This window comes from Hypomesus transpacificus, chromosome 7, assembly GCF_021917145.1.
Source record: "Hypomesus transpacificus isolate Combined female chromosome 7, fHypTra1, whole genome shotgun sequence".
In the NCBI taxonomy this organism is placed as follows: domain Eukaryota; kingdom Metazoa; phylum Chordata; class Actinopteri; order Osmeriformes; family Osmeridae; genus Hypomesus; species Hypomesus transpacificus.
In genome coordinates, this window is record NC_061066.1 from 6,885,320 (window position 1) to 6,912,836 (window position 27,517).

General features: G+C 43.6%; 1 protein-coding gene across 1 annotated transcript in view; it reads left to right on the forward strand.

The window, feature by feature from the left end:
* The window catches only part of cog5 (component of oligomeric golgi complex 5), a 117,692-nt gene that overhangs the window by 25,768 nt on the left and 64,407 nt on the right, over positions 1–27,517 (forward strand). The window contains exon 7 of the mRNA XM_047022638.1: positions 14,919–15,049. Coding sequence (XP_046878594.1) covers positions 14,919–15,049 — 131 coding nt within the window. The remainder of the gene's footprint in view (positions 1–14,918; positions 15,050–27,517) is intronic.

Sequence of the window (27,517 nt, forward strand, 5' to 3'; positions counted from 1 at the left end):
CGTCCCCAAGTGCTCAGTGGCGCAGTGAGGCAAGCAAGAGCGCGAGACTGGACGCGGCCATCATTCCACTTCCGTGTCTTCCTGTCTAGCTTTAAACAGTGGCTCTTTTTTCCCTAGCTCCGAGAGCTCATGTAAATCGGCTAGCGGCCAATGTGAACTTTTGTGCTCGTGCCCTGTTAGTATCCGCGAGCACATTTGCAGGCAACTTTCATTGACTAAGCAAATAAATGGGTTGCTTGTTTACCCATTTCTGATTGGTTTCCAATTTAGCAAAAATCGGGAAAAAAAATTATATGAAAAAGCTAGTAGTGTGAGCCAGGTTTGAGAATCAAACAAAAATTATTGGGGGAGTTTTTATTTAGTTTTGTAAATGTTGAATGGAGTTAATGGAATAAAAACGACCGGAAGAGTCGGAAACCTAACCGTACATGCAATACCACCTACATCCACCGGGGCCGTTGCTTCAAGCCGAGGGGTGAGGGGTGGGAGCTTGGTTGGCGATGAGGATCTCAGTGCAATCAACTGTCTTCAGCAATGAGAAACCCCATGAGTTATGACCCAATCAGCACTTACGGTGCTCTCAGGTCACACTGGTCTGTCAGACTCTGTACCACACGCGCACTCTCTCTCTCTCGCTCTCTCTCGCTCTCTTTCACTCACTTACTCACTCACTCACCGCAAATAGAGTGCGGTCTGGGTTGTTATGTGTGTGGAAACTGCAAGTGGCAGCTCGGGTCTAAGACAGATTCGAGAGACCGCAGATGGAGTGCGGCTAGTCTGGTTTGTTATATGTTTTAGATCTATTACCTTTATTACTTGTATTATTGTTTTTGTTGATTTTAAAAAGCACCTTGAGCTGCAATTCTTGTATGAAATGTGCTATATAAATAAAGTCTTACTTACTTACACGCATACACACAGACACACACTGTCTGCACTCAGTCCAGACTAGTCTCTCAGACAGCCTTTGTACCACAAACACACACTCGCACACACTCTCACATACACACTTCCCACCACTCTTTTTTGGTGACTTAGCTGTACCCGTCAGAGGTCACAAAGCTAATGACCTCAATGACCCTTTCGGATGACTTCACCCAGTGTCTCTGAGGGGCAGGTGCTGATAAGCAGTATAGCCAAGCGGTCTTAAATGATGTCTGTACTGCATGTAATCATAGTCCTCCTCGCAGTATCAGTTCATCAGTGTCTTAAGGATTTATGTGGAGTTTGTGTCTACATACAGGGCACATTTCCAATAACGACATTTAAAATGCAATTATTATAGTACTTTAGCTTAGTAATTTAAATGTATACTTATTTAGATGGACATTTTCAGTAATTTAGAGAGGCTGTGTGTCAGTCCACTTATTTGATATCTTACTTTATATTTTATATTCTACATTGTATAGTGTTGTTTAGAATTATTTCGACTGTTTAAGATTTGTGTATTTTTATCATATACAACTTGCTGCCACAGTAAATTTCTGGTTTGTGTGAACTTACATGGCAAATAAAGCTGATTCTGATTTATTGAGCTTGACTTGCAATGTTAACAAACTTCAAATTGCTATATAGTTAAATTGCAATATCTGAGGTCTAGTGGATCTGGAATAACACGTAAAACATTTTGAACTTGTATACTTCTTGGAAAAAGACTGTAGCCTTGACGTAAGCCCTCAGATAATAACACTATATCCCTCAGGGATCAAACAAGGAGAGGCCTTTGTTAGTGGACATGGTGAGAACCTAGCAGTTCAGACTAAGTTCTAGAATGTCCCTCAGTGTAAGCATCAAACTGTCTACCCCCCACTCTGTGTGATACAGTAATGTTAGCCTGTTGCTTGGAGATGAAAGAGAAATACTCTGTTCCTGCTATGGTAAAATCTGGCTCTGTCTGGGTCTCCTGTGTCTCACACACATTACACATTAAATCATGAACAACAGTTGAAAAAGATTGAGCTGTGTTCAATAAATTATGTACATTTGCACAGTTCAGTTTTTTTCTGTGGAACTACTGTCTTTGAGGAGTCTGAAGACTGAGAACAGATGGAACTAGAGATGGTACAATTTCTGGGGAAATTGTAGGGTGTGCTTGCTTACTTGTGTTGGTTGCAGGGGTCCGTATTTGAATTACATTTCTGTATATTTCATATTAAAATGCATAGCCTACTTATTATTTATAAAGATTACATAGATTTAAAAGCATATTTTTCTGCTCATTTACAACTCAAAATACTAAGAGTGAAGAGTAGAATGAAATAGTTGTCTTCTCATTTCCCAGAGGGAATGGTGATCAGCAACCTCATAGTTGAATCAAAACGAATACATTTGGCAGACCGGTGTAAAAATTTACCTAATCTCTATGACTTAAACGTCATTGTAAGTTTTTCCATTCTCGTGATATTTTCAGGCATTTAGCCTACTCATATTGCATTAATTCATTAATAAAGAACCCCCTTTGAAATTTATTTTAACAACGTTACCAGCAGTAGCTAGCTATCTCAGATGGAATCGTGATTCAAATAGTGTCATCTGCTAACTTAAAATATGCCCCAAAAAACGTAAATAAGCTTGACATTTATTTACGGGAAAATCACTCATTCATAAGAATGTCAGTGGTAGCGATCATTGTCAGTAACAAGGCAAAATGCGATATAGCCCTGCTGTGTGGAGAAGCTGCCCCAGTAGATTGTAGGCTACAACTACTACTAGACTGTCTTGGTAGCGATTGCGTTGGTTGAATTCGATTTAACTATATTTCCATTGTATGGTCTAGGCTGAAATGAATTATTTTCATGAACAGATTGACAAAGTTTAGGCTGTGGCAATGGAGTTCAGGTTAGTAGTCACTAGTCAGATAGTTTCACCAAAAGCATGTGCCGCCGTTTGACTTCCTACAGTACTGTAAACAGCTGTGGAGATGTTTTTGTTAGCTACAGTAGCCTACTAGGCTACCTAGCCGCTAGCACTGTTCTGTTAGTAGTCTTTACCTAGCCGCTAGCGCTGTTAGTAGTCTTTATCTAGCCGCTAACGCTGTTTTGTAAGTAGCCTACTAGGCTACTGTACAGTGTTGCAATGAGCTACACTAGTTTGAAACCACAGGTAATAATAATGTCACCCAAATCGTTTACTTGTAATATAATGTCATAATAAATCCTACAACGAAAATGTATTGGAGAAAAATGTTTAGTTTAACGATTGAAAACAGATGCATCACAGACCGCTGTAGTATGTGTTGCCCGGGCAAGAGGCTAATGTCATGATGCTAATGCTTCAGTGAAATAGTAGACTACTGTTTCCGAAAGTAGACGTAACTACTTCCTTATATCAGCTTATATTGGACATTACACTTCACAATTGTGTTTCATATCACAAAGTAAAAGTATCTCAAAGTAAAATTAGTAAATAGTTATCACCCTGGCCTATTTGCTTGTGGCGTTTCTGCTCCTCCCTTGCAGTAAAGCAGTTAGCCTAGCTTTCTCCCAGAAGTTAACGAGCTGCTAAACTAATGTTCTGCTAGAGGTAGTCACGCGATATTTCGTGACGTTAGTGACGTCAGTAGCGTCAGTGACTGTGGCTAGCAATTAGCCACCGTTAGCTTCACTTTTGCCACAAAAACTTAATTAAAACCTCAACCGTGCAACGGAACATAAATCCCAATAGAACCAACGCAATCACGACCAAGACGAACCTTTTGACATCGACGTTGTCTATGTAGTCAAAATATTGACTGAGCCTTAGGGGCGCGAAAATAAACAATAATAATAATATATATGTGAGATAACAATGGTTTGTGCTCGCCGAAGGCAAGCACACCCCAATAAAAAACTGCAAGTAGCTCTCTGTCATCTGTCCATAAAAATTGCATGTTCATATGTGGTTGCAGCTATTGTGAATTTGTGCTTAGATTTTGATTATTTGTGAATAATCAATCATCATCTATTGTTTTAGAGTAAAACACTGCACTCATCTGTCTTATCTGTATAACTTCATTGCAACTCTGCATTGATATTTAGGGAATTATTACTTTGAAAAGTAAAGCAGCAGGAAAACTACTTTACACTATGATGGTTAAACGTTGTAATAAATCCTCAGTTTACATGCGTGCTGAAGCGTAGTGGGGATTCACACAGATCAACTACGATCCATTACACCACCATTGGTTGGGATTGAGATTGGCTAGGTCAGGATTTGAGTTGTTCACTCACACACATAATTTCAGCCATGACTACAGTGCCACTACCACAGACCTCGACACAATAGTGAAATTGAGAGGTTCTGGGAGGGAGGGAGGGGTGTGTTACATGACCTTAGGATGACTCCACTGCCCGCCCCCCACACACACACTCACACAAACACACATTGGAGCCCCAAGTAAGAGACAAGTCACCCTGAGGTTTGTGGAAATTGTATTATTAATAGCAAAGCATGGTAACAGTTGTAGTGTTGCCTCCCCTACAGATGTTTTAATTGCCAGGTTATTTTAAGCCATTTTCCTCTGAAAGTGAAATTTGTATGACAGGCTTACTCCTCTTCCCAGTTAGTCTCCTCCGGCTCCCCTCACTGTTGTTCTTCAATTCATTTTCTCTTCCAAGCTGCGTATGTTATTTTGCATGTCAGTGTGTGTGTGTATCTTCCCCAGCTCTTTAAATGACCAAGCATATTTCCTATCTTGAATGGAAACCAGTGCAACGCTGTTCTAGTCTAGATTGTTTCCAATCCTTCAATGAATTTAGGTATGTTTACACTTTCTGGAAAGAAAGAGACCTCGGTTGGATCCCAATAGTCAGAGTTAACACTTTTTCCTCGTGTCTACACTTGTGCCACCACGGCTGCTCCTCACCAATCTAAACTTGCACCTTTTTCTCAAACCCCAAATTTTTCTGACCATCAACTTTGTTCTGATTAGAAATCTTTTGCTGCAGTTATTTCCAGCCCCCTGTCATCTGCACCAACCTGGGTCTAGTAAGTAGTAAATAGGTAATTTCCAAGATGACTAAAACTGAGGACTGTCGTGAAATTGGCCTTCCTTTCTATCTAGAGTCCCAGATATCAAGTCAATAGAAATGACAAGAAAAGCTGGTCATTCATGGTCATCAGTATGGAGCTGGCTTTGCTTTTGACCAGCCTTTTTAATAGTAGCTGCTTGACCTGTATCTGTGAAAGGTTTCTAGTGAACTCAGGGTCGGTTGGCTGAAATAGCTGATAAATTGAGGTTTCTTGTCTCTTCTGTTCTTGTTGTGGAAAGTGATGTTGGATAAGAAATGCTTGAGCTGGCCACCCCATAACTTTGTAGTGTCTTCCCAGTCTGTGTTTGATCATAGATTGCTATGCTATGTCGTTCTGAGGCATGCTCATCAGTTTCCATAGGCTGTATTGAACAAGCATACCCCCCTACAGCATGCTTCCTCTTGTTGCCTTGATGGCTTTCACACCTGAGCTGTACATAGCGCTATACTGTTACTGTCATGCAATCATTTTCACACTGATAAGTGCCATCATATGCCGTTTTCCCTTAATCAAATCAAATCAAATGTATTTGTATAGCCCTTTTTACACGCAAGCATGTCACAGAGGGCTTCACATGCGCCCATAGAACTGCCCCTCAACCAACCTAAACCCTCAAGGAAGACAAGGAAAAACTCCCAGAAAAACTCCCACCGGGAGAAAAAATGGAAGAAACCTTGGGAGGAGCAATTCAGAGAGGGATCCCCTCCTCCAGAGACGGTTGGTAAGAGACAGGAGCAGAACACAAGCTAAACATAGTCATACAGTGTCAATGGGTTTTGAAACACCAAAATCCATTGTTCGGCTTTATAGACGTTGGATGGGACCGGGAAACTCGCTGTTGGCCGTCATGGAGACTGGATTCCGGGTGACGACCTGGTTCAGCGTTGGCAGACCGACGACCAAGCAGGTCCTGACAGCTCAAACCCCCCACACCACAGGGAATGTGTGGGGGGGGACAGAGAGGAGAGCAGGGATTAGAGAATGCCAGGAGCAGCTAACAGTTACAGTCAAAATAGAATGAGATCCCCACCGGTCAAGTGTGGACTAGTGCAGCAATTTAACAGAGCAAAAAGGGTATTTGATGCAGCCCCACACACCAAAACAACGACAGCCCCCCTCAGTTGGAACATGAAATCTGTTCCAGGGGAATTTGTATGACAAGCTTACTCCTCTTCCCAGTTAGTCTCCTCCGGCTCCCCTCACTGTTGTTCTTCAATTCATTTTCTCTTCCAAGCTGCGTATGTTATTTTGCATGTCAGTGTGTGTGTGTATCTTCCCCAGCTCTTTAAATGACCAAGCATATTTCCTATCTTGAATGGAAACCAGTGCAACGCTGTTCTAGTCTAGATTGTTTCCAATCCTTCAATGAATTTAGGTATGTTTACACTTTCTGGAAAGAAAGAGACCTCGGTTGGATCCCAATAGTCAGAGTTAACACTTTTTCCTCGTGTCTACACTTGTGCCACCACGGCTGCTCCTCACCAATCTAAACTTGCACCTTTTTCTCAAACCCCAAATTTTTCTGAACATCAACTTTGTTCTGATTAGAAATCTTTTGCTGCAGTTATTTCCAGCCCCCTGTCATCTGCACCAACCTGAGTCTAGTAAGTAGTAAATAGGTAATTTCCAAGATGACTAAAACTGAGGACTGTCGTGAAATTGGCCTTCCTTTCTATCTAGAGTCCCAGATATCAAGTCAATAGAAATGACAAGAAAAGCTGGTCATTCATGGTCATCAGTATGGAGCTGGCTTTGCTTTTGACCAGCCTTTTTAATAGTAGCTGCTTGACCTGTATCTGTGAAAGGTTTCTAGTGAACTCAGGGTCGGTTGGCTGAAATAGCTGATAAATTGAGGTTTCTTGTCTCTTCTGTTCTTGTTGTGGAAAGTGATGTTGGATAAGAAATGCTTGAGCTGGCCACCCCATAACTTTGTAGTGTCTTCCCAGTCTGTGTTTGATCATAGATTGCTATGCTATGTCGTTCTGAGGCATGCTCATCAGTTTCCATAGGCTGTATTGAACAAGCATACCCCCCTACAGCATGCTTCCTCTTGTTGCCTTGATGGCTTTCACACCTGTGCTGTACATAGCGCTATACTGTTACTGTCATGCAATCATTTTCACACTGATAAGTGCCATCATATGCCGTTTTCCCTTAATCAAATCAAATCAAATCAAATTTATTTGTATAGCCCTTTTTACACGCAAGCATGTCACAGAGGGCTTCACATGCGCCCATAGAACTGCCCCTCAACCAACCTAAACCCTCAAGGAAGACAAGGAAAAACTCCCAGAAAAACTCCCACCGGGAGAAAAAATGGAAGAAACCTTGGGAGGAGCAATTCAGAGAGGGATCCCCTCCTCCAGAGACGGTTGGTAAGAGAGAGGAGCAGAACACAAGCTAAACATAGTCATACAGTGTCAATGGGTTTTGAAACACCAAAATCCATTGTTCGGCTTTATAGACGTTGGATGGGACCGGGAAACTCGCTGTTGGCCGTCATGGAGACTGGATTCCGGGTGACGACCTGGTTCAGCGTTGGCAGACCGACGACCAAGCAGGTCCTGACAGCTCAAACCCCCCACACCACAGGGAATGTGTGGGGGGGGGACAGAGAGGAGAGCAGGGATTAGAGAATGCCAGGAGCAGCTAACAGTTACAGTCAAAATAGAATGAGATCCCCACCGGTCAAGTGTGGACTAGTGCAGCAATTTAACAGAGCAAAAAGGGTATTTGATGCAGCCCCACACACCAAAACAACGACAGCCCCCCTCAGTTGGAACATGAAATCTGTTCCAGGGGAAAGAACTCTAAAGTAGGTTATACTTATACGAATAAGGATGAAAACAGCCAGTCCCCCGTTGTCTCCAACTAGTAATAAAAACTATAACAGTAACAATATACAGCAACGGAACTATAATAATAATAATACTAACAATATACAGTAACAGGTTTACTTTATTTGTAACATCTAGCTGGGCAATGTGAACATAAGCTATAATTAAAATTTAAAAGTTACATGTGATACACACATAGGCAAGCACACATCCCAGGTTTACATAGAAAGTACACACATACTTCCCTTTAACAATCATAGAATTGACTAAACAAGAACGTTTTTAATCTAGTTTTAAATGTCGAGACAGTATCAGCTTCCTTAATTGAGATGGGTAATTTGTTCCAAAGAAGAGGTGCTCTATATGAGAACGCCCTACCTCCAGCAGTTTTTTTCTTAACTTTGGGTATTACCAGATAGCCGGCATTTTGAGATCTTAGAGACCTTGCGGGGCAATAGGGTGCAAGGAGACCGGAGAGGTACAGTGGTGCCAATCCATGCAGAGATTTGTGAGTTAGTAGTAGAACTTTGAAATCAGCTCTGGCTTGGAGCCAGTGTAAAGAGATAAGAGTCGATGTTATATGATCAAACTTTCTAGTTTTAGTCAATAGTCTAGCAGCAGCATTTTGCACCCGCTGTAAGTTTTTTAGGTAGGTAATTGGGAGGCCAGAGAACAACACATTGCAGTAGTCCAATCGGGACGTAACAAAAGCATGTATTAGTTTTTCAGCATCATCCTTTGAGAGGAATTTTCGTATTTTGGCAATATTACGTAGATGGAAAAATGCTGTTCTGGTGATTTGCTTAATATGGTACTCAAACGAAAGGTCTGGGTCCATTGTGACTCCCAGATTTTTTACCAGCTGGCTTTGAGATACTTTGACGCCGTCTAAGTCTAAGGTTAGATGGGATAAATTATTTCGGTGTTTTTTCGGACCAAAAATTTGAACCTCGGTTTTATCCGAATTAAGAAGAAGGAAATTTGCAGTCATCCAAGTTTTCAACCCGGAAACACAGGTTTCCATAGCATGTGGAAATTCTCCCGGCTTTATAGACATGTATAGCTGAGTATCATCTGCATAGCAGTGAAAATCTACCCCAAAACTTCTAATTATGTTTCCTAAAGGCAACATATAGAGTGAAAATAACAGAGGGCCTAAAACTGAACCCTGTGGTACTCCGTATTTTACAATGGAGCTCCTGGATGAGCAACCATCATAGTGGACATATTGTGATCTATCAGATAGATACGATCTGAACCACTGAAGTGAAGTACCAGAAATCCCAACATAGTTCTCCATACGTTCTAGGAGAATCTCATGATCTACAGTGTCAAAAGCTGCACTTAGGTCTAGAAGAACAAGGACAGAGCTAAAGCCCGCGTCAGAGGCTAATAATAGATCATTGACTACCTTGGCTAATGCAGTTTCAGTGCTGTGGTGAAGACGAAATCCAGACTGGAGAGGTTCATAGAGCTGATTTGAGGAGAGGTGCTCAGTGAGCTGTTTTGCCACAGCTTTTTCCAAAATTTTGGAGAGATGGCAAATTTGAAATGGGCCTGTAATTGCTAAGACAACCTGGATCCAGGTTTGGTTTTTTAAGAAGGGGCTTGATAATAGCTTGTTTGAAATCGTCAGGGACTTGTCCAGTTACAATAGATTCATTAATAATACTAAGCATGGGCGGTCCAATAATATGGAGAAGTTCCCTACAAAGTTTGGCAGGGAGGGGATCGAGAAGGCAGCTAGTGGGTTTCGAGGAATCTATCAGCTTGATGAATGCTTCCATAGAAATAGGGTTAAAGTGAGTGAGAGTCTCAACATGCAGAATGCTGGGTACAGAGGGAAAATCAGTGTTGATGGCCACTCCTCCAGGACTAGTCTGTAGTTTGTCCCTTATTGCATAGATTTTTTGGTCAAAGAAATCTAAGAAATCATTGGGAGAGAGATCTGAACTAACACAGAGTGTACTTTTCTTAGTGAGTTTTGCAACAGTATCAAATAGGAACTTAGCGTTGTGTTTGTTCTTACTAATCAACTTAGAGAAATATTCTGATCTGGACCTGATGAGGACTTGCTTGTACTCTATTTGGCTGTCCTTCCAGGCCAGGCGGAAAACCTCCAATTTAGTGGTACGCCACTTACGCTCTAATTTTCTAGTGGACCTCTTGAGAGTGCGGGTTTCCTCTGAATACCATGGAGCCAGTTTCTTGTCTATTCTTTTCCTTGGTTTGAGTGGAGCAACAGAATCTAGGGATTGCTGAAGAACCAAATTCAGATCCCTTGTTTTAGCATTTAATGATTTATTCGGGACATCAAGTGCTTCTAGTGCAGCGGGTAGAATACTAGCCAGTTCCAGAGCTGTATTTGGGGTTAAGCAGCGGCTAATAGAACTACAGTCCTTCGATGTGAGAGCGTAAATAAAGCGTTTGTTTTTGTTTTTTCGCAGTTGTTACTGGCAAACTGGATGTTTTGCCTTGTGAAAGTGAAACAGAGAATGTGTTGCTATCACATGTCCTATTTTGATGTCTGGGGCCAACAAGCTCTGGCATTCAAAGTTATTTAGATGGGTTGTTTATTCATGGTGGAAAGGCCAATGTCTATTGAAATCCTCTTAGATTCATCAAGTTTTTTCCCATTTCTCTCTCTGTCTTTTCTGCCATCCTAGTTCTGAGATAAACAATGTTTTTTCTCTGTTTGTCGCCTCCAGTTACCAGGTTGTTAGAGTGGGGCCCTTGGCTTTGTGGGGAATCATTTCGTCGTGGCTTGCGGCCTCCAAGGGGCAGCTATATTCAATCATAACTCGGTATCCTTATGTTAATTTTTTTTTGTTTCCCTCCTCTGCGAGCAACACCAATTTCTAGCCTGCCTAAGGTCTGGACAGGCACTATCTGGCTGTACCTCTAGGTGCTAATGAGTGACTTTGAGTGCGTGTGTGTGCGGTTGTGATTGAGGACACACAGATATATTTTGCTATCGTAATGAGGACTGACAATTCAATCCCATTCTAAATCATTAAATTATTTTAATCCTTAACATAATTCTAACCCTAAAACCCCCTTGAAAAAGTTATATTTTGTAGTGCTCAAGAAAATGTCTTTACACGGTAGGCTAATTTTTTGTTTACCGTCCCCACAAAGGTAGTTAAACAGGACCACACACACACAGGCTCAGCTTCCCGCCTCTGCATGCGGGCACAGTTTGCTTTTTAGTTCTGTTGGGGAACGAATTACCTAAGGATCGGATGGGATCCTGTCTAATTCCCTGACCCGCCACAGCCTTCACTGGTGTTAGATTGACATGCATAATGTAATATTTCAAGTCTGTCTGCAGTTGTCAGTCCTGGGCAAATAGTCAGCTTGTTTTTCCAATGGACACACAGGGTACATACGTACCCATCCAGTGTTTCTTCTAGGATTTTTTTTTTGCAGTGGGGAAAAGTCTGTCCGAACCGACATGTGCAATTTAGCTAGCAAGGGAAGGATAGAAAACAACGAAAATCACCAGTTACCTGAATTTATATTTGCAAGAACTATAGACTAATACAATAACAGGCTTAAATGAACTGACAACATAAGTTACATTTACATTTACATTTATTCATTTAGCAGACGCTTTTATCCAAAGCGACTTCCAAGAGAGAGCTTCACAAAGTGCATAGGTCACTGATAATAACAACAAGATAGCCCCACAGCATTGCGGGTAGTCAAAAACAAGAAGTACATATTGTGAACAACCAAAAAATAGTGCTAAAGGGAAGAAACCATAAGAGCATGTAGTTAAACAAGTTAAAAATTACACAACATTAATCTCTAAGTGCAGGTGTACCTGTAGGAAAGCAATAAAAATAGGATTAACTAAAAAAGAATACAACAGTTTAAATCAGCTACCACTATTCCTAAGTACCATTGTACTCCCGGAACAAGTGTGTTATAAGTTATACGACTTACAGTTCTCAAGGACACACACACGCAATCTCAATAGCACGTGTCCTTGCTATTCTCCGATATGCACTCTAAGATTCACCGCTGATAGACGGCATAACATTTTGTACAGCCCTATTTCTGATACCGTGGCGACAGAAATTTAACCGTGGCGGGCAGCCACAGCAAAATCAACATAGCGGAAACGCTGCCATCACTTCTTAACCAAAGGTACCACTTCAGCTAATTTGCTAATAGAGTTGTTCAAACTCCGTTAAGTCACCTCTACACCATTGGGTTAAACATTCTACCCCTCTGTCCCCCTTTGCCCCCAAAATCCAGTCCCATTTTACTATTATCTCTGTGGAAAAGGACGAGGGGAAGAGGAAGTGAACAGTAGTCAACTATCACTGCATGTGATCGTCTCTCCACCACACCAAAAAATTGCTGCCTCCATGTTTGACTGATTGTAAACACTGGTAAATCTATGTAAATTGGCCATGAATTGTGTGAGACCCAACCAGTCGAAGCACACAGCTGCCACTGTGAAGAGGCCCTTCACTCCCTGATGCCGTTTCTGACGGTCTCATTGGCTGTAACTTGTCCTTCCTGGTACTGCTGTGATGCTGATTGGAGAGGGTTGGCACTAGACCTGGTTCTAGACTGATTTTATGGGGGCCACTGAGAAATGTTGGTTGGGAAGAATATATTTTTCTTCGCTGAATGAGTTTGTTGTGTAGGGCTATACTTAAGTCAACTTTGGAATTATTGGCACCCCTGGATTTAAGTCTGGAGTTTACTGTCAGTCACCTCTACTGTATAGCCTAACACATAGATAATCTTTTTTTTTATTCAAGTAAAATTTACATTGCCCAATTTCACAACACTTCATAACACTTTTATGAAGTGATGGGAGTCAGATGGCTGAGCGGTGAGGGAGTCGGGCTCGTAATCAGAAGATTGCCGGATCATTTCCCCGCCGTGCAAAAATGATGTTGTGTCCTTGGGCAAGGCACTTCACCCTACTTGCCTCAGGGGGAATGTCCCTGTACTTACTGTAAGTCGCTCTGGATAAGAGCGTCTGTTAAATGACTAAATGTAAAATGTAATGTAATAACACAGGCCCCATGTTCAGATGAAACAGCATCAGAATTGCTGCTGCGTGACTTCTAAATTTGCGTTTTTTGGTCGTTATTTGGATTTCACTTGACCTTTTTAGAACTAATTGGCGTTTGATAATGTGCGATAGTTAACTACAATTAGCTTTTAGTTTAGTGCTTTAGATGATGAATGTATGGATGGTGTTGCATGGATGGTGTTCACCCAGTCCCATGAAATCTGAACTTGCACATTGTATCAAGGTCGAAAATGTAATCACAGTCAACCACGGCCTAGTCTATCCTGTAGCTTAGTTTAGCAGTGAAAGTTATTACACCAGTGAAACTTGGTATGGGGGAAGTTGGGCTTTCCAGGGGTAGGCTAAGTGGATGTTAATAATGATCTTGTTGTGATAACACAACCTTAAACTGCCCCTTTGCAACATCCAATCACCCTTTACACCCCTCTCCCATACTATGCCTGCTTACAGTCGTGGCCAAAAGTATTGGCAGTGGCAAATTTTGTGTTTTGCAAAGGTTCGGTATTTGTAGAAATGTTTTCACGTTTCAATGGTAAACTGGAAAACAATAATACGCATTTCATGAACATTTATTTTATTTAGCAGACGCTTTTATCCAAAGCGACTTCCAAGAGAGAGCTTTACAAAAGTGCATAGGTCACTGATCATAACACCGAGATTTCCCCAACATTGCGGGTATCCAAACAAGAAGCGTATATTGTGAAAAAACAAAAATAAGTGCCAAAGGGAAGAACCATAAGAGCATGTAGTTAAACAAGTTACAATTAAACAACATGAACCTCAAAAAAGTGCAGGAGTGTACCTGTAGAAAAGCAAGCAACAGTAAGCATATTTCACAGTGAGTACAGAGTTTTAAATCAGTTACAGCTAACCAACAAGAGCAACAAGTCACTAAGTAAGAGTCATTGTGATCCTGGAGGAAACTAACATCAGGTCCAGCAAATCATTCCTAGGTGCCATTTTATTCCCGGAACAAGTGTGTCTTGAGCCTTCTCTTGAAGGTGGGGATTTCATAAGTTTTTATGGATTTTATCAAAAAACAATAGTCCTCATAGTCCTCCCTTTTATAAAAATAAATCTGCCGTTATCCAATCAGAATGATAGTGATATCACCTGACTAGAATTCGTTCACATTTTCCCATGTGCAGAGGGTGCGACTTATTGAGATGATGGTAGCTGGCCATTTGATGCCGGGGCCGAAAAACTGAAATGTTGCTTTTTGTTAGAAAGTTCTTTTTTTTTGCATCTGATCCCTCTGCGCAATAATTGAGGAACAATGTGAATCAACACCACAACATCTTTGCAAACAATAAATGTATGTCACGACTGTGCACTCATAAGCTATATGTTATCCCAGTAACACTTAATACCATTTAAGTATATGATACTTTTATATACCTACAGTGTTTAACAATAAGTATTGCTATGTAGTTACATAGTAGTTCATGTAACCTTGTGTTGCCTGTCTTTCAATTTTGTAAACATACAATAAGGCATCAGGTTGTTTTCACTCTTCGCAGCAAAGTAGCGTGTTTCCTGTATGGAGTGTCATCACGGGTCGAGTGTTGTTGAGAAAACAAAGACATACGTAAAGTGTGAAAACGCTGATGTTAAATGTCACCTTGCCAAAGGTCTTGGGGGTTGTTGTTTTTTTTCTTCAAATCTCAGGGAAATGTCAAGCATGCCAGGAAGGTGTGTGTGTGTGTTGAGTTTGCAACCACGAACAGTAAGCTGTCAAGATTCCATGGTGGAAATTGCACCGCTTGGAACATTTAAGAGCTAAGCAGGGAATTGTCTGTATGACCAGAATTGATCTGTGCGATCCTAACACTGCTTCTCCAATACCTTCTCCACGTGAGCCATACATTTCCAAAATGTTAATTTCAAGAAAATGTTATCGTCCATTTTGCAACTTCCAATTTACAGCATAGGTCTGCATATGGTCATTATGCTGTGCACAAGTTAGATTTGAGTCGCACTAACGTTGATTGTTGTCCATATTTGTTTTCCAGATTACCTGTCACAGGGTGTGGACCTGAGTGGGATAGATGTGATCGAGAACGACCTACTGTTTATCAGCCGAGCCAGGCTAGAGGTGGAAAACCAGGCCAAGAGACTGTTGGAGCAGGGCATGGAGATACAGGTCGGAGCCAACACACACACATATGTATTTGCATGTACGAACACTCACACACACTCTTATTCGCTCAATTTGAGGGTGAGGTTGTATATGGAGTGTAGTAACAACAATAAACCTCCCTGAAGAAAGTATTATTCACTCACAAGGAAATATTCACATTTTTGTGTGTGTGAGATGGAGAGAGTACTCAAGCCTCCGGGAGCCTGTGCCCCTTCGTGGCTGTGTGCCAGTGTTGCTGAATGAGATGTTGAGACAGATGTGAATGAGACATTGCTGCGCTTCCGGGCAACATGTGTGTAAACACACTCAGTCATGTTTCCCAGAGTTGGCGCTGTTGCAGGAAAACTCTGGACTGAAATCAGATTAAGGGATTTGGCAGTTCTCTGCATGCACGTGCACACACGCAGACAGCACACTAAGAGACCCTAAGAGACACTGTCAGCACGGAGGTGAACTTAGCAGCTAAAAATACCCTATTCCAGAGTAATTAGATTGGTGAACATGTGGCTTCAGTACATACCTTTTTGCTGTAACACACATACACAAAACGAACCCACTCACACCTTACGGGGTATACCACACACACACACCCTCGTTAACAGCCACCCAAACAGTGCTTTGAGAGGGGGGGGGGGCGGGGGGATAGGGAAGTCGTAGGAGCCAGCTGTCAGCTGATCAAGGTCGGTCTAACTCCCACTGAACATATCCACCGTTGGCTCCATACAGATGGGCTTGTGCACTGGGTCAACAGGTTTGATGCCAGAAAGCGGGCAGGTGCCAACCAAAGCCCACATGCTCTGAGGTATAAATAAAAACAAAGAAACACCTGATAACTTTCCTGATTGCACAAAACAAGTTAACATGGTCTTGAGTGAGCTCAGTGTTTCAGAGGATGGGCGGCCTATACATTTGCACATATTTCCAGCACAGAGAGCTAGGGGGCGAGCGAGGGAGGGCGAGCAAGAGAACGAGATAAAAGCATAGCTTTCAGCCAAGCGTATTTTGGTCTTCATAAGATTAGAGTTGTTTCTCATGGGGAAGGTGGGCTGCCAAGGAGAAGCAGCTTGGCTTTGTATCCACGGTACGTACGTGTGTGTGTGCGCGCGTGTGTGTCAGGCTGTGTTATGTATGGCAAGGCGTTTAGGAAGGAAACAGCTTATAGGAATACCGCTGTGAACCTCAAGGTAGCCTGCAAATGTACAAGTATTAGAACATGTATCTCACATACACACACACAGCAGGAACAGTGATTTCCTTTCTCTGTTGGCTATCATGTTGCTAGAATGTTAACTAGGCTCTTGATTGCTTTCTGTTTTTGCTTAACACAACATTGGATGAATCAAGAGAGAGTATGTTTGAGGAAAAAAATGCTACGGTACACTTAAAAGAAATGTCTTTCACCCTTTGAAAGAAGGTTCTTGAACAAATTATTTTCAGGTGAGATCAAAAGTTTGTTTATTGGGGGGGAAGGATTTGGTTCCATGAAAAAGCAAACCTTTTGATTAGAATCCCCCAAATTGCTTTGGTTACAGTGGCAAAAAATCTTCCTCCCGAATCATCCTTTAAAAAATAGCTTTTTCAACTGACACGTGATGATACATCTTTACCAGTTGGCTGAGGTTCAATTCCTCTCTTGAAAAAGTCACTTTTGGTAAAGCTTTTAGCTCCAGAATGATTTTTAGGTCAGTAAGTTTTGGTGTTCTACTTCAGGCTCTTGCAGGAGCAGAGACAGCTGCACACACACTCATCCAGGGACGTGCACAGGCTATGGCTAAGGTTGCCCGGGCAACTGCCCGTTTGCCCTCTTCGAGTCAAAGTGCCCCTCCGAGGAAAATAAATAAATAATAGTGAATTTAAACAGCTGCAGAATGTCATGTAGTTGTCATTTTAAAAATCGCCACCCGAAACATTTCATAAAGTAGCCGTATTCACTTCCAATTGATAAGCCTATGGGCAACGAGAGTGGAAGTCACAAGGGGGAGGGGGGTATGCCCCTTACTCTGTTTACTCTGCGGTCCTGCACGTGACCGCCACCTGAGACCGCATTTTCTTGCACTTAAGAGATGGTCACGGTTGTTTTATTCTGTGTCGATAAAAACTGCTTTGACGTTGTCAGAAAAGGTGAGTTTTAAGTTGTAGAAATGTATAACAAACGAACAATCATCATCAAGTTTCATGAAATCAATTAAAATCTTCATAAATCCAGGCTCAGTTTGCCACGTTTAGCCTGAATAATCAGACGGCTAGCTTGCCTACCAGACAACCAGTCCGTTATCACATGCCAATTTTTTTGTGGGAAATCTAAGCTACATTTCTGCTGATGGTTAGTTTATAACATTTTGTTTTAACAAGAAGAATAAATGATGGAAGTAATGCATTACATGAATTATTATCATTAGTAGGCATGCTATTCTTTTTTCTTTCTTTTTTTTGGGGGGGGGGGGGGGGACAACTGCCCTTCAACAACTGCCCTTCAAAATTTCTGTGCACGTCCCTGCACTCATCCCTCTCCGAGGTGTCCAGATGTGGAACAGCACCTTTGTCTCCACTAAACTCTCTCCCCGCCTCACACACCTCTAGAGTGCCCCATTAATCCTGAACCCTGTTTGCTTTTACTGTTCCATTGAGACACACATGTACACATACACACATTGGACGCACGCACATGCGCCTGTGAATAAGTACACATGCACATGAGCACACCTCAAGGAACCCCCGGATACTGTGTTTGTCAAGCAAACTAATAAGGATAAGAGATGAAGTGAGAGAAAGTGAACGCACTTATAAAATGGTGGGAAACAGTCAATTCACTGTACATGTGTGTGAAGAGTGACAGTGCTTCATAAACCGCTGAGGTTTTAAGCCATTGATTAAAAAGCCGCATAACGCCCATAGGTTACAGGATAGACAAGCATTTTTGACAGGCTGATAACATGTGTTATTGATTAGATTTAGTTCAATGTTTAAAACAGAGATGGGAAAACACTCATGGTCATAAGTGGAATGGAGGGACTGGAACGAGGGATGAAAAGCAAGATGGATCATTGGACATTCAAACGTTCACACAGCGGAATAACAAACATAAGGTGGTTTATTTAAACCTTTTAAGGTTGGTTGCGTAAATGACAGAAATGTGCGAGCGCACACACGTTCACACACACAGTGAACTCAATTTAGGACGGAAGAAAAAAAAGAAAGGGGTAAATATTACGGAGAAGTTGAAAGGTGGGCCATTTGTAGAAAACCAGTTCCACAGAATGACAAAGGTACTGAGGAGCGATGGAGAAAGACAGAAAAAGAGGTAGAAGAGGGAGAGGGCTGGAGACCAAGACATCAATGGAGGGGGGTGGCGGGAGGGAAAAGCAGGATGGAAAGAGAAGGAGACAAGAGGATGAACAGACCGATTTTTTTGTGTTCATCAACCTTTGGTTAGATACCGTAGAAGCGTTTCTAGGAATTGTAGATGACGAGTTAGGTATGTGCTTGATTGATCATGCAGACAGACAAACATACAGACAGGGAGAGAGGCAGACAGAGAGGCAGTTATGCAGATAAACAGACTGGCAGACAGACTGGCTGACAGACTGGCAGACAGACTGGCAGACAGACTGGCAGACAGACTGGTAAACAGACAGACAGACTGGAAGACAGACAGACCAAAAGGCAAACACCTATTGATTCTATTGTAGTCCATTCACAAAATATCTGTGGTTTCTTCATTTGTCATAATGACCCAGCACTGTGTGCTTTTATCCGATCCATAGCCTTCTTGTGATACGTTCGCTTAATAGTTTACACAGCCAGATGGACCCATTGGGCTCTCACAGAACACTGAACAACATCAAAGTATGAGAGAGGAAACAAAATACCTTTGTTATAGAAGGCATGCAGCCAGACAGTCCAGTACACTGCGAAAAGGTGTGTGTGTGTATGTGTGCAGACAACAATCTAATGATCATTGTGGGATGACATTCCTTACACAACACGGCAGCTTACTACAAACTGAAATGTCTTTTACACACGCGCACACACACACACACACATTACTGACAATTACTGCCACATCAACTGCAACAGCAAAGCTTCTGTAGAAGAAATCCCATCTTTCCAAACATTATACACACTGACCACTGTTATGATGGACTATGTGATCATAACATGGGTCATAACTTGAGTCAAAATTTTATATTTGGTACAGGGTTAATTAATATACAGTATGTATATCATCAAAGACTCAACACACTGTTCCTTCACACTAACCAATACTGATAAAACACTAGTGCACTATTTATTATCTGGCACACTTTTCTGCATTTTTGGAGATAAAAATGCCTGTTAAATGAATATGTGTGTAAATATTTGCATTCATTCTTGAAAGACCATGCATTTTGTTAGCGTGACACCAGAAAGTCACAAACAGATAGCAATATGCTGGTCCTTTTTCCTTAATCTCCCAGAATTTGTGCTAAACCAAAACCATTGCCACAACCCAAACCCACATCCAGTCCCTGGAGCCCTCTTCAGGCACTGCTCCAATCATGCCCGCGCCATCGTTCCTGCCACAGTGTGGACGTGTGGGATGGTTACCTTGATAATGCCACCCCAAGGCAACAGAGGGATGGTTTTTGGCTGCTACATGGTACGGTGGCCATGGTGACACGTCATTGTCAGCGGTTACCAGTCACATGGGCTGGTCTGCCGAGGAGAACGGAGAGAGCGACAGCTACGTTAATGCAGGGAGGGAGAGCGAGTGAGGGCAAGAGAGGGTCTCTTTCAGGGTGCTATCGTTTACTGATAGCGAGAGAGAGAGATGGATAGGGACGCAGAGATAAGTAAGAAGAAGAGGAGGGAGGGAGTGAGTGAGCCACCGACACAAAGAGAACCAGGAGAGAGAGAGCTGCCGGGAGAGAGGTGAGGTCAGGTACTGTAAAAGAGAGAAAAGAGGGGGGAAACAAAGAAAATACATGTTAACTGACAATTTTACTCTCCTCCGTAAAACAAGCCTGTCTTTTATATAAAGGTCACACAGAGGAACAAGCCCCAAACTACAAACTCAACCAGAAAACATCTCTCAATTACAGTTGCTTTATTCCCATCAGCTCGATTAAGGATGTTTCTCACAGTAACCTAGTTACTGTGAGAAACATCTAGTTACTGTTAGGTAGTTAGGTGGCTGTTAGGGAGTCAGGTGGCTGAACAGTGAGGGAATCGGGCTGGTAATCTGAAGGTCGCCAGTTCGATTCCCGGCCGAACCAAATGACGTTGTGTCCTTGGGCAAGGCATTTCACCCTACTTGCCTCGGGGGGAATGTCCCTGTAGTTACTGTAAGTCGCTCTGGATAAGAGCGTCTGCTAAATGACTAAATGTAAATGTAACCGAGGATACTGTCACCGTAGTCTTGTGGTCTCTCTTGTTGTCTCCTAATAGCCTGAGTAAAAGCAGCATTTTTCCCTGTGAGATACTAGTTAACTTGTTTGCTATGTTGTTACTGTCTGTAGGCCTTTGGTCCAGGTCAAGGAAAGTCAAGGTTATCACTGGCAGTCTTGTAATATCCTACTCGAGACCTGTGCTTTTTTGAAGGTTTCAGTCTCGTCTCGGAATCAACTGCATTTTTACTCGGTCTTGTCTCGGAAAAACAGGACTCTGGATTTTATTTCAAGACCACATCTGCGAGAATGGCTATCACTAAATTGCTTTTGCATGTATAATATCATTACTTTTATTGGATGTAAAATGTCACGCTTCAAATGCAACCAATAACTTCACTCATTTCTCATTTGAAATTACCCGTCATCACCCTTCCTCGCACTCCAAAAGTGAATGAGGAAGATAGGGAGTAGCATGTGCCTGCAGAGCCGGAGAGCTTTACAAAAGAGCATAGGTCACTGATCATAACAACGAGATAGCCCTAAACATTGCAAGCAGACAAAACATGAAGCATATATTGTGAAAAACCAAATAAGTGCCAAAGGGAAGAACCATAAGAGCATGCAGTTAAACAAGTTACAATTAAACAACATGAAACTCAAAAAGTGCAAGAGTGTACCTGTAGAAAAAACAATCAACAGTAAAATAGTTCACAGCGAGTACAAGAATTTAAAAACCGTTACAACTAACCAACAAGAGCAACAAATCTCTCAATAAGAGTCATTGTGATCCTGGAGGAAACTAACATCAGGTCCAGCCAAGCATTCCTAAGTGCCGTTGTACTCAAGTGCGTCTTGGGCTTTTTCTTGAAGGTGGGGAGACAGTCAATGTCCCTGATGGAGGTGGGGAGTTGATTCCAACATTGGGGGGGCCAGACAGGAGAAGAGCTTGTGTTGGGACCGGGCGCTCTTAAGTGGTGGGACCACCAGACGGTTGTCAGAAGAAAACCATAGGTGGCGGGGGGGGGGTATAAGGCTGGAGGAGAGACTTGATGTAGTCGGGTGCAGTCCCGTTCACCGCTCGGAAGGTCAGTACCAGGGTCTTGAATCTGATACAGGCCGTGATGGGAAGCCAGTGGAGGGAGATGAGGAGCGGGGTAACATGGGAGCGTCTGGGTAGATTGAAGACCAGATGTGCCCCTGCGTTCTGAATCCTCTGGAGAGGGTGGGTTGCGCATGCTGGGAGACCGGCGAGCAGCGAGTTGCAGTAGTCCAACTTTGAGAGGACAAGTGCTTGGATTAGCAGCTGGGTTGAATGCTCAGACAGGTATCTCTTGATCTGCTGGATGTTGGAGAGAGTGAATCTACATGACTGGGAGACCGCAGCAATGTGGGCTGTGAGGGAGAGCTCTTCATCCATGGTCACCCCGAGGTTCCTGGCAGAGGATGAAAGGGTCACCATCGCCGATCACAGGGTGATTGAGAGATCGTGGGAAATGGAGGGTTCGGCCAGGATGATGAGGAGTTCTGTTTTGGCGAGGTTCAGCTGGAGGTGGTGCTCGGTCATCCAGGCGGAGATGTCTGTGAAGCAGGCCTCGATCCTAGCTGAGATCCCCGGATCAGTCAGGGGGAACGACAGGTACATCTGAGTGTCATCAGCATAGCAGTGGTAGGAGAAGCCATGGGAGGTGATGATTGGCCAAGCTGATGGGTCCAAGGACAGAGGCCTGTGGGACACCAGTGGAGAGCTGGCGGGGGCCCGACACTTAGCCTCCCAAGGAGACCTGGTAGGATCTTCCCGACAGGTAGGATGAGATCCACTGAAGTGCTGTGCCAGTGATGCCCATCTCAGAAAGTCTAGCCAGCAGGATTTAATGGTTAACCGTATCAAATGCTGCAGAAAGGTCCAGCAGAATGATGACGGATGACCTTGAAGCCGCTAGGGCAAATTGGTGGGCAGTGGTGACTGACAGGAAGGCAGTTTCTGTGGAGTGGCCAGTCTTGAAGCCTGATTGGTTGGGGTCAAGCAGGTTGTTCTGAAAGAGAAAGTTAGACAGTTGGTTAGATACAGCGCGTTCAATTGTTTTAGAAAAGAAGGGTAGTAGTGATACTGGTTTATAGTTCTGGAGGATGGCTGGGTTAAGGGAGGGTTTTTTGAGTAGAGGACTAACTCTGGCCTGTTTGAAGGCAGAGGGGAAAGTTCCAGAAGTAAGAGAAGAGTTAAGGACATGGAGAAGAAAAGTTATGATGGAGGAAGAGATGGTTTGAAAGAGAGGGGAGGGAATTAGATCAAGGGGACAGGAGGTGGGACGATGAGAGAAAATGAGGTCAGAGATATCTGCCTCGGACAGGGGAGAGAAAGAGTTTAGACATTTAGTTGGGAGTGGGGTCAGTCATAGAGGGTGACTGGGTAGGAAAGGTGGGTTCAGAGAACCGACTGCTCATGTCAATAACTTTTTTGTCAAAGAAGAAAGAGAAGTCATATGCTGTCAGGGTGGAGGGGGAGGTGGGTTAAGAAGGGTGGAGAAGGTAGAGAAAAGTTTGTGAGGGTTTGAGGCAGAGTTGATTTTGTTCAGGAAGTAGTGGGTTTTAGCACCAGTTTTGCGGGCAGAGAAGGAATTGAGGAGGGAGTGATACTTATCGAGGTCCAGACCGTCTTTGGACTTGCGCCATCTTCTCTTAGCTGCCCGAAGGATGGACCATTCTTCACGAATAACATCCGTGAGCCACAGGCAGGAGGGAGAAGATTGTGCAGGCCTGGTTGACAGGGGACAGAGAGTGTCAAGTGATGCAGTTAGTGTGGATAACAGGGTGTTGGTGGCAGTGTCAGTGGGGTGGCACATGAACTCGTCAATGGGAGGGAGGATATGGAGCAGAGGTTGCGGCGGAAAGTTATGAGGGGAGGGGAGGTAGGAGGAGTTGGAGGGAGAGAGACAGAGAATCTGATGAAGGAGTGATCAGAAATGTGTAGTCGGGTTACAGAGGTTAAGTCAGTGATACAGTTACGTGTCAGGATGAGGTTGAGCTGTTTTCCTGCCTTGTGGGTCGCCGGTGTGTTCAGCAGCTTCAGGTCGAAGGAAGTCAGAAGAGACTTGAAGTCGACGGCCTGCGTTCCTTCGAGGTGGATGTGAACACCAGAGACAGCTGGTCAGTGCACTGCTTGAGGGTGGCTGGAATCCGGTCCACTTGGGTGGGAAGGGGTAGTTCAGGACAGTCCCATTGTCTTTCAAATCTGCAGTAGAGCTTGTTCAGGTCGTTGGCCAGGCGGAAGTCGTTAGTGGTGTGGGGGCTCTGGATTTGTACTTGTAATCTGCCTCAGTTTAAACATTTGACATGTCATCTATGTTGTATTCTGAATAAAATATTGAAATTTGAAACATCCATATCATTGCATTCAGTTTTTTTTTTTTTTTATTCGTTTGTAGAATTGAAAGACCCTCAGTGTTAAGTATAACTGCGCATGTGCGGTTTGGCGCAGGACGTTTTTAGAAGTGAACAATGCCTGTGATGCATGTGTACTGAGAGCTCCAGTAAAGTTATATATATTTAATACCTTTTCTTGTCGTCTATTCGAGATAACATTGGTAGCAGAGGATGGCGTCAAACCATTACAAAGTACCACCTTTGTTTGATGAGAAGAAATCATATGAGAGTTGGAAAAATGAGGATTCGGAGACTAGTCACGAACTGAATGCGAAGAAACTGGCCTGCGGTGGCTTTATCGCTAACAGGAAGAGCGAGGAACACAGCCTTGGAAGTAGCCGCGGTTAATTTGAACAAAGAGAATGGCCTGACAATGGAAAAAGACCGTGAATATGATGCCCACACAAAGTTCGACAACATCAAATGAGAAAGTAAAGTGTCCATGCTGGATTACATAATTTAATTCGACCGGAATTACAAAAAAAAACGTACATTTAAAATTAAGCTTCCAGATGCTGTTTTCCCTGAGTCATCACCTTACCGCGGTGGAGGGGTTTGCGTGTCCTAGTGATTCTGATAGCTATGTTGTAGGAGGGGTCATGGGGGTCGGGTGCAGTGTGAGACGGGCGGCGGCCAAAGGCGGGGCCTTGGCGGTCCGATCGTCGGCTGCAGAAGCTAGCTCTAGGGACGTGGAAACGTCACTTGGCTGGCGGGAAAGGAGCTGGTGCGCAAGGTAGAGAAATTCCGGCTAGATATAGTCGGCCTCGCCTCAACGCACAGCATCGGCTCCGGAACCAGTCTCCTTGAGAGAGGCTGGACTCTCTTCCACTTTGGAGTTGCCCTCGGTGAGAGAATACTTGTTTCCCCTCTGATCGGCGCCTGTACATTGGGGTTCACCCCGGTGGACGAAAGGGTAGTCTCCCTCCGCCTTCGTGTGGGGGGAAGGGTCCTCACTGTTGTTTGTGCTTATGCACCAAACGGCAGCGCAGCGTACCCACCCTTTTTGGAGTCTCTGGGGGGTTGTTGGAAAACGCTCCTCTCGGAGATTCCCTCGTCCTCCTGGGGGACTTAAGTGCTCATGTGGGCAATGACAGTGAGACCTGGAGGGGTGTAATTGGGAGGAACGGGCCCCCCCGATCTGTACCCAAGTGGTATTTTTTTTTTGTTGGACTTCTGTGCTAGACACGGCTTTTCCATAATGAACACCATATTCAAGCATAAGAGTGTCCATATGTGCACTTGGCACGAGGACACCCGAGTGTCGAAGACATTCGGCCCCAAGTCCGACGACAGGACTACAAAGTCGATCATCGAACTGAAACCTCGGGAGGGGAGGGGCGGAGCTGTCAACTGATCACCACCTGGTTAGGGTTAGTGGGCTGGTTGGACTCCAGAGGCAGCTGATGTGTACCGGCAGGCCAAGCGGAACGCAGCTTTGGCGGTCGCGGAGGCAAATGGAGAATGACTTCCGACCGGCTTCAAAAAAGTTCTGGACCACCATCCGGCAACTCAGGAGGGGGAAGCAGTGCACTGTCAATACGGTATATGGTGGGGATGGTGCGGTGCTGACCTCGACGGGAGACGTCCTGGATCAGTGAAAGTAATACTTCGAAGACTTGATGTGGTCCTGTTGGCTTCATCGGGTCGCGACCTTCAGCTCTCACTGGAGCGGTTCGCAACCGAATGCGAAGCGGCTGGGATGCGAATCAGCACCTCCAAATCTGAGGCCATGGTTATCTACCGGAAAAGGGTGGCTATTTTGCTGGCGGGATAAATGACTTTGCGCCTGGCGCAAATCAAAAATGGGTTGGTCCGAAGAAGCTACATTACTAATGGGTGTGGTTTGGGCGTAACGTGCAATAAACCAATCAGAGCGTCATCTCACATTCCCTTTAAGAGCAGCGCTTGTTCCATGGCGGATTGCTATTATAACGACGGATTCGGCAGGCGCACGCCAGGAGCGGTTCACAGCCGAGGCGACCAACGTTCTAGTCAGGGCCGTAACAGATAGAGAAGTGACATTGTATGGGAAAGGCAGAGCAGTTTTCTAAATTCCGTGTTTGTCTACATGGCGAAAAAAACGGATTCTTTTACTGATTCTGATGGAGATATGGGAGAAGAAACCCACCCAAATTAGCTTTGGTTAAACAGGCGTGGGAGGAAATTGCCACAATTGTTACAAATCATGTTCACATACATAGAGATGTCTCATGAAAATATTTTTATAATCATTGAAGAAATGTAACTAAATATAATATAATATAAATCAAAACAATGTAATGTAGCTTCGCAGAAAGAAGACCCTAGCCTCGCCAACAGTGCGCATGGGTCAAGCTTGCGCCCTTAAAATAGCATCTGAAATGACTAAATGACTAAATGTAAATGAATAACGCGCCATTGACTTCAGACTACGTTTTTCCTGGTCAGTGGCGGAATTGTTTTTCTGAAACTGCAAAATGGCACCAGGGAACGTTTGCGCCGGAACACGCCCCTTATTTTCTCTGAACCGCCCCCGGGAGCGCAAATTCATTCCCTAATTTACCAACGTGCGTCTGTGGGCGGAAAAGTCCGCTTTACGACGAATGCAAACTAGGAATGTTGCTGACAAAGTCAATTGCGCTGGGTGCAAGATAGGGCCCTTATTGTTAAAGACAAACAGTTAGCACTTACCACTTGTTCAGACCTCACATTTAGGGACATGAAATCAGCCTTCAAGAGAATCTTTGGTGATAATTTGCCACCAGAAGGAGCTAGTGAATCAAATGATCCGGACTGCGCATACTACCTGCAATTTCCTGGGAAACCTGATGCTCAATCAAGTTTTAAAAATCAAAGTACTGTGCCAGGCTAGAATCCATTTGACAAATTCGGGAAAAGATCACACTGTGCTGTCTGTCAAAGCAAAAATGAGCATGAAAAATGTTAAAAAAAAATTTGCATGAAAAATGTAGATGAGTGCAACATAACTTTCTTTTCAAAGGATTTATTGTCTGGCCATGATCTTCAAGTTAGAGGCTTTGGGATCAGCTGTCCTTGACACAGCATGTGCCAGAACAGTATATGGAGAAAAGTGTCTTGATAATTATGTAAGTGGATTACAACAGAATGAATTAGCCAAACTGGAGACCAAAGACAGTGCCAGAGCATTCCATGCAGAGTGTGAAACTCCGGCTGTGATACAGTGGGGCAAAAAAGTATTTAGTCAGCCACCAAGTCTTATCTGTAAGTCTTATCAAGCTTTTCATACACTGTTGCTGGTATTTTGGCCCATTCCTCCATGCAGATCTTCTCTAGAGCAGTGATGTTTTGGGGCTGTCGCTGTGCAACACAGACTTTCAACTCCCTCCACAGATTTTCTATGGGGTTGAGATCTGGAGACTGGCTGGGCCACTCCAGGACCTTGAAATGCTTCTTACGAAGCCACTCCTTCGTTGCCCGGGCGGTGTGTTTGGGATCATTGTCATCCTGAATGACCCAGCCACATTTCATCTTCAAATGCCCTTGCTAATGGAAGGAGGTTTTCACTCAAAATCTCACGATAAATGGCCCCATTCATTCTTTCCTTTACACGGATCAGTCGTCCTGGTCCCCTTGCAGAAAAACAGCCCCAAAGCATGATGTTTCCATCCCCATGCTTCACAGTAGGTATGGTGTTCTTTGGCTGCAATTCGGCATTCTTTCT